The following is a 16,360-nucleotide window of genomic DNA, read 5'->3' as shown; positions in this document are numbered from 1 at the left end:
TATAGCCGCCTTAATGCGGTTTATTATCAATAATAATAATTTGGATCACATCCAAAATACATGTCAATAGTGTTAAATGTTAATTACTATAAAAAGTTAATAAAATTTATAATAAAGAAATATGAAACATCTATTAGGTTTTTATCCAGGTTGGTTAGAGTTACCGTAAAGTGTAAACAGTAGATATATAGGTAATAGGATATTAAGTAGTGACTTGATATTAACCACTCTCATAGGTACCGTAAACCAACTGAAGCGCAAACGCCAAACACTATTAGGTATAATTATAAATTATAAATATTTAGTATTTACGTGTTACGTGTTTACATATTATTTATAATCAGGAATAGTCAGTTCATAGTGTTCATACTCAATGCCTTTTCATATTAATCTTGGCATCTAATTCAAATAAATTCTTAATTAGGTACTTAAGTTAATTTAGTTGTACCTATCAATAAATGATCGATAGGTATTATGTAAATTATATACTTACTATACATCACGACAGATCAAGAAAAGGCCAACAACAATAGCATTTTCCTATAACTAACCTAGCCAATGTGAAAATATCGAGATTAATTTTCTGGAGAATAGTGGCTCGCTAATTAATGTTTTATCTATGTCAGCTGGCGCGTTCTGTTCCAAACTATATTTTCCTTTTTTCGAGTGCGTGAAGTGCTGTGACTAGCTATATTTATTAGTGAGCCTTATTACTTACAGTCCAACAAAATATGTTACTTGTTTTCTAAGAGTTGGCAAACCAAGTCCATAAAAGACATTTTAATTACATTTTTTTTTTTACCAACGTATTTTTAAATAAGAATTTGTATTAAGCTAATAAGTACATATTAATAATTATTTATTTCCTAGACTGGTAAGAACAATTTAAATTTAAGATTTTTTTATTAACAAAGTATTATGTTGCAAGTGGAGTAGGGCTAAAACCCGGAGCCTTCCCTTCTTGTATGTGAGTATGTCACCCACCACCAGCATATTATAATAAAATTAATAACTAATCAATAAGTATACAAATTTTTTGGTAATAATTAAGTTAAAGAATTAAATATTTGATAAAAAATTAATTAATTCTAGTAAATCCTCCCTTAAAATATTAAGTAGCTACTTAAATAATCATACAAAATTATATTTTAAAAATTAATACATCTATTCCAATAAATAGTTATCTTTTTCTTCTTCTTCTTCTTTCACTTAAGAGGACGTTATACCTACATGGCTGCATATATTATGTTGTTTTTGTCTTACTTAAGCTACATTATAACAAATTTGTGTTTCATCAGAACACATTTTATTATTGTTAGCTTTAATATTGGAGTCAATTTACCTATTATCAAACTTAGAAGTAAGAAACTTATCTATGGCATCTCATAGGATTTTTTGATATCACTTTAAAGTGAGTTACAGCTATGTAAAATATTACAACTTTAAAATGTTCATAAAAATAATAAAATGTGTTCTGCTGAACACAAATTTGTTGATGTATCATACTATCAAGTATGTTAATAAAATATAAACAACACATGAAGGTAAAACGTCCTCTTAATAGTTCTTTAAGAGACATTGCAGCTCCAACAGAATCCATCCACAATTCCTTATCTTGAATATACTATTCCTAGTTTGTTGTACTTAGTTGTTGCATATTGATATTTTGTCTTTCAAACAATTCTTAGGTCTGCCCCTAGGCTTTAGATTCCAAGAAATTGTTACCTTTATTTTTTGTATTTTCTCTTTGCATTGTATGCCTAATGGTAACTCATTTTCTTCTCTCAGTTTTGTTATACACTTATATCTTATTCTCCATTTGTCTCTTACCATATTAATAATAGATAAGCCACATATTTTTCTCATTATCTTGTAATCGAACATTATCAATCTTTGTTCTTTTTTCTTTGTTAGTGATCATATTTTAAAGTCATATGTTAACATTGGTTTTACAAGTGTGCAAAATTTTATTTTTGTTTAATTCTAAAATAACTTTAATTTTGAAATATTTTAGCAGGATATAGTATGTTTATTTCTGTTTTCTATATTTTACTATTAATTACTATGTTTTGATTGATCTCCTCTTTGGTCTAAAATCATTCTAAGGTTTTTAAACGTGTCTTCTTTTTTAAAGATTTCACTTTCTAAAATGTCCATAACTCTTTTTTTCTCATTTATATTCAATGTCTTAGCAGTTTTAATTAAGCTTTCTATACTTATTTTCATGCTCTCTATGTCAGTGTCTAGAATGTTTAGATCATTAGCAAACCCTAATATTTTAATATTCATTGAATCAACATTTATGGTCGGGGACACAAAGCAACCAATTAATGAATTAATCATCAAATCCAATTAACCACGGGCATTTTTCATGTTACTGACTAAAATTACTAAATTTTTTTTTCTATTAATTCTTAAATATATAAATAATATTATTTAATTGTAGTCCCTTTAAACAAATATTTTAAAAATATTTTTATAGAAAGTTTAATGACTATACCCAGCTTAAGCAATAAACATTACCAAAATATTGGTATTTCACATTTGAAAGAAAATACGATTTAATGAATATAAAGTATAATATCAAATTTATTTAAATAGGTATTTTGATAAGAAAAAAAAATTGTATTAAATAAAATTCAAAATATATAATGTTCGTACATAATAAGTATAATAAATAATATTAAATATAATATAAAATGAAAATATTTAGATGATTTATCTAGTTATATGTAAACACAAAAAATGAACGACAATGAAATTAATATGTTGTAAAAAATAAAATAATAAATTCAATAAATATGTGATTAGTTTTAATAACAAATTTATTTGGTATACATATCTAATTATTTCATAAAAAATAAATCACTGTAAACAAAAACATGAAGAATAACAGAGATCAATAACTTTCAAATACTACAAGAAACATTGAGAATTTTTTTAACTTGGGGTTTCAGGTTTGGGAAAATAATAATAAATTATGCTAATTCAAAGAAAGCTAATATACACTATTATAAATGTAAGGATAGTACATACATTACATACAATAAATGACAATATGTTAATAATTCAAAATAGTGCTAGAGGTTTATAAATTATAATGATGCTGTTAGCTGATTCATAGTTTATTTTATTTGAATGGTCTTCATATATTTATTTTTAAACTATATCAACATCACTAGTTATTATTCGTAACCTCTTGGCTTATTTCCGCCAAAAAACTGATTTATGTTTTATTTGGACCACTTTACAACCCAAGGTTATAAATGAATTAAGTTCATGTCCAAATAATTGAAGTGGTTTTCAATTTATTTACAATATAAAAAATTTAATCTATTTCATATTTAATACTTATTAGGTTAACTTATCATTTCAATCAAATTTATAAGTCAGTATCATACCAAGCAGCTACTTGATTGTTGTCTTGAGGAGGTTCAGGTAAATCTCCTAGACGACCAAAATCAATATCATTAGCCGTTACTACGTCCATTGGACTACAGTTGGATTCTTGTTGAGAACATATTTCTAAACCTTGCATAGAGTCTATTGGTAACGTGTCATACCCTTAAAAAATAAAAAAAACAATTGTTCATTATTTACATGAATTACATAGTTTAACGTCAGTAGCTTTGTTCATTTTGACAAAAAGTGAACACTTTTTCATTAATAGTGTACACTGAAGCATTTGGAAAAGTGTCAGCGTATACATTGTTTGTTTTTAAACAGTGTGGGTTTAGTGTGTACACTATCCACAACAACTAAAGTGCAGGTGTCGTATTGGATTTTCGGTGTGAAGCCAGTTATCATAAATATTTTTCCTTATCACTCACTACATGCTGACATTAATGTATTTAATTTCCGATTTAAACATTTGTTTTGAATTGGCACACCACACCCAACACTTCCACCACACTATAGTGTTAACATAAGTTTTTAAAACGAACAAACCTAGTATATTATTAGATTAATAAAACCGATAAAATCTAAAGCCAATTTATTAAAAATTATATTTTAATTCTTATAAGAGAACTAACTTTAATTATATATTTAAATTATATTTATTTAAAGTTTGATAACAGTAAGGTATATTAATGTATTGAAATTACTTAAATAGTAGTTTGTTAGGTATTTAAAATAATTTATCAACTTATAAATAACCCATCACATTGTTTTATATACTGAAATGTATTATACTTATTTTGTCTTTGAAAATTGTTAACAAAGATTTGTTTTCAAATATCCCACATTACCTCGTGGTCTTGAACTCTAGAGCAGCGATTCCAAAGTGTGTTACAAGGAACCTAAGGATTCTACCAAATTTATGTGACTATGAAGAAAATTATTTTATATTATATTAGGATTATTTATATTATTAAAATGTATTATTTTAAATTATTTAAAAAAAAATAAGGTTCCACGAAACAAACTATTTCTCAAGAGTGGTATGGTCGTAAAAGTTTGGAAGCCGCTGCTCTAAAGAGCAATATATAGTTTTAAACGAGTAATAAAACTTGACAACACTGCCACTTAACTGTTCCCATGTTTATTATAAATATTATGTAAATTAAAGTATTAAATCAGTATTTATTTTTTTGAAAAATTTTTAAATATTAAATATGTTTAATGAGGAATTTATTTACTTTGTACTTACTATTAATGTAGAATTGCATGCAAAACAAGCGTAGAATAATTAGTATAATTAAGCAAATTCAGCCACTAGATCTAAAACATGTTTGTACCTGACTGTTGATGGTAGTTGTTACGTCTCATTGGGCCCATTCCATTGTGAACGCTACCAAGTCCATGACTATACAAATCATATGCGTCCTGTTTACAAAATATAAAGAAAAATCTAACTACTGTACAAAACAATGATAAAATAAATAATATTTCATGCCAACACAGTCTAGGTGTATAAAACAATTAACACCATGCATCAATTTAAAATATTATATTTAATAAACTTTTCGGATAAAAAGCAACAACATTTTACTGTTTATTCCAAAACATACCTCAACAAGCGATGTATGCCTCTGGCTAATAGAAACATTTTATATTAAATAAGACTTGAAAAAAAGAAGTCTTAACATTTTAAATTACCTGAAGATCAGGCCCCATTCCAAGATCATTAGGTGGCCAAGTATTTTGATCTTCACGGCATAGTGAATTACTCAGTTCTGCTGATAATCGTTTTTTATAATCATTTGGTTTATCTTCTGACATTCGGAATAAAACTGCTGCTGCATATGTTGCTTAAAACAAAATTATAAAAACAAAAATTATACAATTGTTTTAGTAATTTCATAAATAAAAACAATTAACACTTACCAACTCCTTCATTACGGGAATGTAATAGTTCAGTTAATGGTGCAGTTGCACCTTCTGCTTCAATCATATCTGCCCCATCTTTATCAATAGCTAACTCGCATAAAGCACCAGCAGCCACTCGTTGAACGTTTTCAATATCATTAAATAACAATTGAACTAATACTGCTATCAATCCTTGTTGAGATCGCATAAGTACTCGATTATGTGATTCTCTAGCAAGAATATGTAAAGCACCAGTAGTGCCTTCAACAATTTCTTCCATACGCACTCCATCAGCATATACACCACCAGATTGTGATCTGCCTGATCCGGCTACACTACTATTAGTAGATGTCTATACAATTAAATTAAAAATAGTAAATATAGCATATATTTTTTTTATATAGTTAGATTATGATTTTATAAGCTAAATTGAAAACTGATACATTAATATGCTAACAGTAACACATATTACTTACCCTTTGAATATCTTGAAACGCTCTCATCAATAAACGTATTAAATGGTGAATTGCACCGTGTTCTCTTAATGGCACATGATTACCTTGACACTGCGCTACATTTCGAATTAGTCCAATAGCAGCTTTGACAAGTGGCCAACGAGAAGGAGGTTGTAATAATTTGACTATTACTTGAATACCTCCAATATGGCGGATAGCATTTTGAGCACTATCTGATTCAACATGTCTAGATGTCAAATGTCTCAAAGCACATACCTAAAATATATATATTTTAAAATTCAAACTAATAATACAATTATATTAAAATATTTTAAGCAATTATATTTACAGCAGGTTCTGTTATTTCTTCACGATCTCCAGCATTCATTATTGTCTGTACTAGCGCTTCAACACCACCCACTTGAACCACAGTAACTTTATTGCGTTGATTATTACAAGTCAAATTTGATAAAATTCCAGCAGCACATGTTACTACATTAACATCTGAATGATTTAAAGCAATTACTAATGATTGCAATAACTGTTCTAGTCCATCAACCTTAAAAATAAAAATTATATATTATCAAATATATTAATATATTGTTATGATATAAATTTCAATTCAAACACAATTTTATTTGTTTATAAAATACCTTAGTTCCAGCATCAGACAAGTTACGCAAGGTCCATAAAGCATTTTGGACCAAACGTTGACTACCGTGTTGTAAATGCATTGCAAGAGCTTGCATGCCTCCAGCTTCTACAATTGCTGGTTTATTACTTGAACACACAGACAAAACTAAAAAGAATATTTATTTGTTTATTAGATTTTAAAATGATAATAATAATAAATATATATAATAGATTATTATATAATTAAATACCTTTCAAAACTCTAGATGTTGTCCACAAAAGCTTTTCGTAGTCATATGAACGCATGATACGAACAAGTTCAATAGGGCCTTGTGAAGCAAGTATAATTAATTTACTTTCTTGATTACCATATGCTAATATTTGTAAACAATCAGTTATGATTGTCAAAAATTTAACATTGTTACGTTGCAAAAGTGCTACCATTTTTTGTAGACCTCCAGCGAGACGAACTGCCATTTTTGAACCCTCTTGATGTAGCAATAAATTATGTAAAGTTGTTATAGCATAATATAGTATAGATTCAACAGGAGAACTAAAAACATATATGTATATTAGAAATAAATAAAATAAATAAATAATTACTAATTACCTAAGTAATTTAACCAGAGCAGGTATTCCTCCACTTTTAAATATAGCTAAAAGTCCTTGTCGATGATGTGATAAGTTGTGTAAAGTACCAACTGCACCTTTAGTCATTTCTAAATCATTACTATTTGACAATGCTTTCACCAATGCAGCGACCATCTATAGATTAATTTATTAATAAAATATGAACTAAAAAAAAAATTTAAAAATTAAATTTACCTGAGGACTATTCATAATTGCATGCCGCGATGCTTCTTTTTTAGATAATTGGTGAACCATCATGGCAGCTTGTGATACAACAACTTGGTCTTCGTCATTCAATAATTTTATGAGTTCTGGAATAGCTCTAGTTGCTAAATCAGCATCATCCTAAAATATAAAAATTAACGTTAAATTTTACCTATAATTTACATAATATAAGAAAAATATTTTTAATACTCCAATAGAGTATTCTTAGTATTTACCTGATAATTAATCAAATTAACTACAGCATGTTTAAGCATTTGACTTGGCTCAGCTAGTCGTTGGACAGCTGTCAATTGCCCTTGATTAAATTGCGTAGAAGGGATCTCAATTCCTTCTTCAAGTGTTTCTGGAAACATTGCTGCTCGTACTCTTTGGGTACGAGACTGACTCAGTTGTTGATTCATTTCTAAAATTAAATTTTAGTTGAATTATTGTTATATATCTAATTATAGTTATAATACTTACCATCAACTTGATCTTGAGTAAATCCGTGTGAAAACCCTTGATTAAGTTCATAGATCAATTGATCTCGTTCTAAATCATCTTCTTTATCAGTAATAGAATGAGCTTGGGTGGTTCCCCCAGAGTGGATACCAGACTCTGGCAAGTACTGACCACCTTGTTGCCACATCATAGCTGTATCCTTTGAATAACCAGTGTTACTCGGCACTTGACAAAAGTAACACATGAAATTAAATCATAATTTATAATAAATTAAATTATAATATATGGTTGTTTGACAGTATACTTACATACACGTGATTGATACATTTTGTTATAGCTGCAACAGAAATAAATAAAAGGAAGTATTGATTAATGATGATATAGATCAATAAACAATTCTAATTCATTTGAGTCTAAATCAAATAATTGTTTATAATATAATGTCACAATGATGTTTATAAAACATTCTATGACTCATCGAATGTACATATAGTTTAGTCATGCATTGTTTCCTTATTTACCAAGCACTTGATAATGAAATTTGTATGGTAGGCACCTGACATGATTCAATAAATCCTATGTAATGAATTTTTTTATAAAAAAATTTTTTATAATCCAAAACTTAAGTTCCTTTTAGCGAGTTCAATTAGTACTGAACAAGAAACAAGCAATATCTTTCGATAAATCGGCAACGGACATAATATTATTAAATCGAGTGAGACAACGACGTAACATTGAAGACACTTACTGTTGAACTATACTCCGGGAATAGCAGCGACAATCCAATGGAATAGAGCAAACGGTCAGTAGGAAAAAAAAATATAAATATCACGTAAACATCACTATATCACGACGATCGGTAATATTACTGGTACGGATCGCGTAATATCGAGAGGCTGTGGCACTATCAATTTTATAACTCTTTCACTCGAATCACTGAGTCACCGTATTGTTACCAGAGGAAATGGAACATGGACAGAGAACAAAATATGGCCGAGTAGGCGTACAATCACAATCACAATAAAAATAATAATAGTAATAATACAAAAAAAACAAGAAGACAGGAACGGATTATGGAATGCGCGAGAGCGGTGGGGGCGGTGAACGTGAGCACTGTACTCCAAACAGGATACACTCACATAGCAGACGAATTGGCGAACGCATTACTATTTACTACGAAAATACTACGCCACTCGGTAGGCGGCGGACGGGTCGATACGAATATTTTCCTAGTCAACACAGATCGTGTCAGTGTGACCGCCAACGCAATATTACCGGGCTAGCGGGAGAGAAATAGAATATTAATAATAATACAATAATTATTATTACGCATATTAACTTTATTTACCTTGTATAATTGTATATATAACAATATTGTGTTATGAATTCGTGTCTTGTGCAGTTGTGTGTGTAACCCACCGGCCACCATTAACCACGACTGGTGTGGACATTACTTAAGTATGTACTGTGTACGCTCTTCGTATTACGCGGTCCAGACGTGATGTGTGTACATGTTTATATGTATATATAACATATATATATATATTCTGAATAGCCAGAGACAGTGTACTACCGACAGGCTGCCACGACCCACGGAGGATCTTTCTTACACCCCCGGTGCATAGTTGTACTCTTGTGTCTTGTAGTTTGTACTACTCTCTACTCAGTACACACCCGGGACAGGACAAACGATAACACCTCCCCAACGCCATTTTGTTGTGATTCAACAAATCATTTGTGCGGACGATTTAAGGCGGTTGTTCGTACGAAACGATTCCGTCTGACAGCGGAGAGAAAGATTGTTATAATTATAAAATAAACGTATTAATCGACGACCACGATAACAACAATAACAACGAGCACTTCGGTATCAGTGTCGTTTTCGGCGGCCGGTCGAGTACAACGTCCAAAAAACTTTGCACGTCAGCGAGTAAGTTTCAATCAATTTATTGAACTGTGTGAGTACCTATAGTGAGTCCTGTCGTAATACCTGCCGACAACCATGAGCTACCAACCTAGAGGAAGTACGTATTTTTCTTGATGACTACATTTCAGTTATTACTTTTCTCCTAATAGATGTATTTTTATCCATGTTTAATATACTTCATATTATCTATGTGTACACATAATAGTGTCTGGTAACATGGTGAATCCGATCAACGAAACCATGGATATCAAAGATCCTTCATTAGTATGGCAACAGAGTGGTCAGTATTTACCGGACTCCGGAATACAATCCGGTGGTAGCACCCAGACACATTCTATAACAACTAAAGAAGATGATATGGAAAGAGACCGACTTTTGTTTGATCTTGACCAAGGGTTTCCGCAATCTTTTCCACATGATCAAGTTGATAGTATGATAGATCAATTTTGTTGTTTAATAAGAATAGAGATATTTTACATTTATAATATTTTCAGACATGAATCAACATTTAGGCCAAACGTGTGGTGAAAATTTAGAAGATGAAGTGGAAATGCCTACCCAATTTAATGTCAACAGTGCTGCAAATGTACAAAATATGACTGGGCCAAGCCAAATGTTGAAATATGCTGTTGTCAATTTGATCAACTACCAAGATAATGCCGAACTTGCAACCTGGGCTATTCCAGAATTAATAAAGTTATTAAATGATGAAGATCAAGTTGTTGTATCACAGGCTGCTGTTATGGTTTACCAGCTGTCTAACAGAGAAGCTGCTTTGCATGCAATTATTAACAGTCCACAAGTATACATTTATTTTCTTTATAAACAGTTAATGAATTATTGACAACTTAAAATACAATACAATTTTATAGATGATTGGTACATTAGTTAAATCTATATCAAACAGCAATGATCTGGAAACCACAATTGGTGCAGTTGGAACATTACGAAATTTGTCTAATCACCGTCAGGGCTTATTAGCAATTTTCAAGAGTGGAGGAATACCAGCTTTGGTTAAGTTAATGAGGTGATTTAACATTGTCTTATAAATTGTGACCAACAAAAAATATAATTCGTTATATTTAATATGATTTTTTTTTATTTTAAATTTGTTGTAATAGTTCTCCAGTTGTAACAATTTTACGAGATGCTGTGATAACTATTCATAATTTATTATTGCATCAAGATGGTTCTAAAATGGCTGTTCGTGTAGCTGGTGGTCTACAAAAAATGATATCTTTGTTGACATTCAAATCTAATAGCCACTCGATTACTGTTAAATTTTTAACTATCATAACTGATTGTTTACACATTTTGGCTTGTGGAAATCAAGAAAGCAAACTGATAATACTTGCTGCTCAAGGACATGTTGAACTTGTGCGTATTATGCGCTCATATAATTATGAGAAATTATTATGGCTCACTTGTCGCGTCCTTAAAGGTATACCATGATTATACTTTATATTTATCTAAATTATAGTATTCATTCTATATTTAAATGTTTTATATATTTTTAGTTCTTTCGGTATGCTCACGAAACAAACCAGCTATTGTGGAAGCAGGTGGTATGCAAGCTTTGGCAATGCATCTTCAACATGACAGTCAGCAATTGGTGTATAATGTTTTATGGACTTTGAGAAACTTATCAGATGCAGGAACAAAGGTAATTCATTCAATATATCTATTAATTATATAATTTTTGATATAATTGTATAATTTTAAATTTGAATGTCATAATACTCATGTATATACATTTCTGATTTACTTTATTAACTAACTTCTGTCTTCTGTTTGTCAGTTTTCTTTTATACGTTAATTATTATTTAATTTTTGCGTTTCTAAAACCCATAATATCCCAACAATAAATTAAATTTTAACTAAATCAAAATACTTTTTTAAGTTCAAAAACTCAATAAATTAGATGTATTAGATGATCTAATATAATATTTTTTACAATATTGATTGTATATCATATTGGTTCAAATGTTGTTTAGGTTGATGGATTAGAACAACTATTGCAATCACTAGTAGCAGCATTGGGTCACACAAATATTAATATTGTAACTTGTGCTGCTGGAATATTATCAAATTTGACTTGTAATAACCAGAGAAATAAGTTGACTGTATGCCAGTTTGGAGGTGTTGAAGCTCTTGTGCGTGCAATCATGAATGCTGGAGACAATGAAGAGATAACTAAACCTGCTGTAAGTTTCATTTACATATTTTCACAACTTGAATTATTTGTAAATTATTGTTATTATTTTAGGTTTGTGCTTTAAGACATATAACATCAGGACATGCTGAAGTGGAAAACGCTCAAAATGCAGTTTGTCGTTCAGGTGGTGCTCAAGTTGTGGCCAAATTATTACAACCATCATCTCATTGGCCTCTTATTAAAGCCGTAATTGGCTTGATAAAAAATATAGCACAATGTAAAGCTACACATGGATTACTCCGTGAACATAGTGCCATACATAATTTAGTTGGACTTTTAATGCGTGCTTTCCAAGATCTTCAGAATGTAATTGTTTTAATTTTATCAAAATCATAAATAATTTAATATTTATAATAATTGGTGTTACAGCATTCAAATACTAGTGTAAAACCAGAAGGAGTCCGAATGGAAGAGGTTATTGAATGTGTTATTGGAACTTTACACATATTAGCTAAAGAATCACTAAGTCGATCAATAATGCGTTCTCACCAAGGATTTATGGCAATATTAATACAATTATTATTTAACAATTTTGAAAATATACAGCGTTTAGCTGCTGACACATTGAATGAGTTAGCTGCAGATAAAGAAGGTGCCGATATGATAGAAGCTGAAGGAGGAACTGCCTCACTTAGTGAATTATTACACTGTGGAAATGAAGCTCTTGGTTAATATATATATATATATTCAAATGGTAAATTAAATTGATTTTTTAATAATTTGTTTATTTGTCTAGCTACATGTGCAGCTGCTATTCTGTCAAGGGTTTCTGAACATAAATTACAGAAATGTCTATCCATGGAACTCAGCAACTCATTATTTAGTGAAGATCAAAACTTATGGCCATCTGGTGATCTCGGTATAGCACCAGATCTTCAGGTATATAATAATAGATTTAAATTTTTATTAGTGTGCAGATATTTGATAAAACATTAGAGCGTGAGATATACATCTTCATAATTTTGTCTATGAACATTCTGTATTGGTAAGTCCAGTATTTAAATTATATATGTGTGTTACAATTTGATCCAAGAGCAATTTTTATAACATACAATATAATTCCTGCACATTATTAAATATACTCTTATCAGTAATGTTTAGCTTGACACCATATTTTGTATTTCTCTTACAGTATTATTAGTACCCAAGTATGATTGTATGAAGTTATTTATGTTTTTTAGTTAGGCATTATTATATATTAGAAAGTTTGCACACTTGTATATTGTTTGAGCTTTTGTGTGTTTTCAACCAACAGGACATGATAGGTGCAAACGAGTATGATATGTATGGTCAAGGATTGAGCACTGTCTACAGCGGTGTAGGGTCACCCAAACACAGTGCTTCAGGTACACTTAAAATAAAAAAAAAAACTGCTTGAATGTATTTTTCATAGTAAATAACATATTGCTTTAGCTCATTTTTTTTTTATTTCGTCACATTGCTTGGGAATTGGGTAAGTTATAGTACTACCAACTAAAAATAACTAATATTTTTTATCACTGTATATTTTGTAAATATTTAATTATGATAATTAGAGATGGTTTCAACTTAAGTATTCATAAATTTGAACTTAAATGGTTGAACATTTAATCATAGAACATTTTAAAAGTTTTAAATTAATTAAATAGCTTAAGACTGACCCATCCCTAGTTATAATGTATAATAATATAACTTATATATCATATGTATAAACTATACTCCGTCTCAAAAGAGAATAATCACTTTTCGTGCATACCGACTGTTGGCTCCAATAGTGGCAAGCACAAATTTCCCCCCCCCTTGCGTGCAGACATTTTTCTGAAGACAACATACAAATATTTACAACTAATATTCCTTATTAATAACATTATTATATTTAATTTTGGGACCGAACAATAGTACGGGACATTGTTGGGGCATGCACAGAAATGGATAATAATCTTTTGACTGACTGATTATTCTCTTTTGATACAAGGTGTATAAAAGACTTAAGTTGAATGTATACCAAACAATTAACATTTCAAAAGATTTTTTAATTCAATGTACATATAAACAATCAAATCTAACTTTTGTTCTCAGCATTTTATAATTTTCTCTAAAATTGATAAGAAACTCTAGAAGTTATTTCTGATTATTAAAAATATTTGGTATTTAATTTTATGCAATTTAAATTTTTTAAATATATCAATGTAATATTAAATAATCAGTATGTGATTGGTAATAAATTAATAAATACTAACATAATCTTTTAACAAATACTGTGCATTTAAACTAACTTAATATAACCTATATTCTAGTAAATTCCAAAACATCAAAGTTTTTCTATCAATTTATTTGCATAAATCATAAAATAGTTAATATATATTAAACTTAAAAATTCTTAACATCTTAATATTAGTTTACTAACAACTAACAATTGAAAAGATTATAATAATACTATACTATATTAATTGAATATTTCACATATTTTTCAGGGTATGACACGTTACCCTTAGATTCAATGGAAGGATTAGAAATTTGTCCTCGACAAGATTCCAGTTATGGTTCAATGGATGTCGATTTTGTTATTCAAAATGACATGACTTCTTTGCCACTCTAACGATGAGATGAAAAATGGCATGTATTGGAAATTTATTTTCAAAATGTATACGTTAATTTTAAATTATTTGGATTACTGATTTATGTTATAAGTTTAGTTTTTATATATGCCATAAGTTAAGTATCAATATCAATGAATATGTTACTTAATATACTTACAGATGGCTATAATTAAATGTTGTAAGTTTAAATCAATTATCGACTGTTTAATATTTAATCGCTAAATCCCAGCAATAGTAAGACAAAAAAAATAAGTGTAACGTAAAATGAACTTCTTATATTAGTGTTTTATTTATCATTGAGACTTATATGAAATAATTTTTTATTATATGTACTGTGTAGTATGTAATTTTACATTATTAAATTTGAATGTTTTATGCTTCAATTGTTGCAGTTTATTTAATGTTTATAATAATTAATTTTTTTTAACCCTCAATTACATGCTGGTGTACTCTATACACCAATATTTCTATTTATCTTATTTGTTTTGAGTTATACCTCTAATCTAACCTTTTTTATCATATCTATAACAGTTAATCCATGTCAGTCGTCATTTATGACAACTATTTCTATGTTTATAGCAGCACAAACAAACTCCGTTTGAAAATTATTGTTGTGTTAATGAACATAATTTTTTATACTTATATTTAAAATTTCTTTCACCAATATATTTAAGTAAATTAATATATATTTTATATATCATTATTATAAGATTTAAAACAAAATTAACTAACACTTTATTCTTTTATAAGTAAATAAACTCAAATATTTATGCACTGACATTGATTTTTGTGTAAACTAAATAGGTGTAAAAAAATAACCGCGTGTGTAATAATAAAAAAAAAATTGTGTGTGTAATTAAGGATTAAGTATTGACAAATAATACCTAAAACTACTATAATAGGTTTTTGAAATGTACTATTATTAATGGTCACTTGGTACTTGAGAGGTTGGGTATCTATGTATCTATGTAAAAATAACAAAAATGTTCTTAGTTATACTATCTATGAATAATATTAATATATAATACCAAAAACCAATGAACATTTTTAAATGCTTACTAATTTATAAGAAAGAAAAAAATCCCTCTATAGTCTATACTATATCTCATATTTTACCAATTTTCAAAGACAACTAATACTTGTCTTTTAAGTGGGCCGTATTATCTTTGAAATTAAAAAATATCTAAATTTGGTGGTTGTTGGTATAGTAAAGATGTTCCGAGAGTGCTCATTGCTGCAGATGTGCATAGGAGCTGTCACCTAAGGTTATTCTTAGAAGGTGATCTAACAACTAACCTAACCGAGAATATATTTGTATTATTGCTGTTATACAAGACTGTGGTTATTTTTACGACTCAAAATCTTGACGTTGACCACGTACTAATTTACATTATTTCTACATTATAAGTTTAAGTATTATTTATCAAGAATGTAAAAGTATATTAATTTACTGAAATTCTAAAACCAATTTGTTTGTCTTGTAGAACTATGAAATACCATTTTGTGATCCTATTATGGACACTGATGGTAATATAAATACACTTACCAGACTTGAATAAGATGACCTGCAGTTGTGCACTTGTTGGTGATCAACTTTTTTTTTTAAAAACTAGAGCTCAACACTACATATAAAATGCTCTCAACTGATATAAAATTCAATCTATAAATAACATATGCATCCCTTGTATCTCAACCTAAAATTAAAATACTACAATCTATACAGAATAAATTCTAAAAATTGCCCTTAAAGCATTCTAGTTCCTGCGTATAAGCAGATCCATAACGACAGCCGAATACTGTACCTGCACATATGGATCAAAGCACAATTCAAAAATATCCTTTCAAGAAGATTTAACTTAACTAATGGAGCCCTCCATTATATAATTGGGGGAAAAAAACAAGAAACCACAGACTAAAACCACAACTTTCCAAGGATTTATTTTTA

At 29.0% G+C, this 16,360-nt stretch overlaps 2 protein-coding genes across 4 annotated transcripts; one reads left to right on the top strand and one right to left on the bottom strand.

Annotated features, from left to right (window-relative positions):
* Window positions 1-3,282: 3,282 nt before the first annotated feature.
* Window positions 3,283-8,862, bottom strand: LOC113553775 (armadillo segment polarity protein). Of its 3 annotated transcripts, XM_026957291.1 has the most exons (14): window positions 8,443-8,861; window positions 8,003-8,031; window positions 7,716-7,919; window positions 7,469-7,656; window positions 7,224-7,373; window positions 7,009-7,163; window positions 6,650-6,951; window positions 6,419-6,564; window positions 6,115-6,324; window positions 5,787-6,041; window positions 5,329-5,662; window positions 5,101-5,252; window positions 4,740-4,827; window positions 3,283-3,564 (listed from the first exon to the last, which is right to left on the bottom strand). In XM_026957291.1, the coding sequence occupies exons 2-14, from the start codon at window positions 8,019-8,021 to the stop codon at window positions 3,383-3,385; spliced, it is 2,385 nt and encodes a 794-aa protein (XP_026813092.1). In that variant the 5' UTR covers window positions 8,022-8,031; window positions 8,443-8,861; the 3' UTR covers window positions 3,283-3,382. The 3 variants fall into 3 exon arrangements, with proteins under 3 accessions (XP_026813092.1, XP_026813095.1, XP_026813093.1); XM_026957294.1 differs by lacking the exon at window positions 4,740-4,827 and having other exon boundaries at window positions 3,399-3,564; window positions 8,443-8,862; XM_026957292.1 differs by lacking the exons at window positions 3,283-3,564; window positions 4,740-4,827 and adding an exon at window positions 4,881-5,037 and having other exon boundaries at window positions 8,443-8,862.
* A 193-nt stretch (window positions 8,863-9,055) lies between these two features.
* Window positions 9,056-14,798, top strand: LOC113553776 (armadillo segment polarity protein-like). Its single transcript, XM_026957295.1, has 12 exons — window positions 9,056-9,718; window positions 9,827-10,051; window positions 10,116-10,423; window positions 10,494-10,648; window positions 10,743-11,062; window positions 11,139-11,284; window positions 11,616-11,825; window positions 11,888-12,142; window positions 12,206-12,503; window positions 12,573-12,715; window positions 13,092-13,182; window positions 14,290-14,798. The coding sequence occupies exons 1-12, from the start codon at window positions 9,697-9,699 to the stop codon at window positions 14,412-14,414; spliced, it is 2,298 nt and encodes a 765-aa protein (XP_026813096.1). The 5' UTR covers window positions 9,056-9,696; the 3' UTR covers window positions 14,415-14,798.
* Window positions 14,799-16,360: the final 1,562 nt, after the last annotated feature.

This window comes from Rhopalosiphum maidis, chromosome 2 (genome assembly GCF_003676215.2).
Source record: "Rhopalosiphum maidis isolate BTI-1 chromosome 2, ASM367621v3, whole genome shotgun sequence".
NCBI classification, from domain to species: domain Eukaryota; kingdom Metazoa; phylum Arthropoda; class Insecta; order Hemiptera; family Aphididae; genus Rhopalosiphum; species Rhopalosiphum maidis.
This window is presented reverse-complemented; position numbering and strand designations above follow the sequence as displayed.

Excerpts from the sequence above, each read along its gene's own strand:
- LOC113553775 (XM_026957291.1), bottom strand. Across the intron at positions 7,164-7,223 it reads CAATTATGAATAGTCCTCAG|ATGGTCGCTGCATTGGTGAA; the intron begins GTAAATTTAATT and ends ATTAATCTATAG. Across the intron at positions 5,663-5,786 it reads CGTTTCAAGATATTCAAAGG|ACATCTACTAATAGTAGTGT; the intron begins GTAAGTAATATG and ends TTAATTGTATAG.
- LOC113553776 (XM_026957295.1), top strand. The coding sequence starts at position 9,697 with ATGAGCTACCAACCTAGAGGAA. Across the intron at positions 11,826-11,887 it reads AAGAGATAACTAAACCTGCT|GTTTGTGCTTTAAGACATAT; the intron begins GTAAGTTTCATT and ends TTATTATTTTAG. Across the intron at positions 12,716-13,091 it reads GTATAGCACCAGATCTTCAG|GACATGATAGGTGCAAACGA; the intron begins GTATATAATAAT and ends TTCAACCAACAG.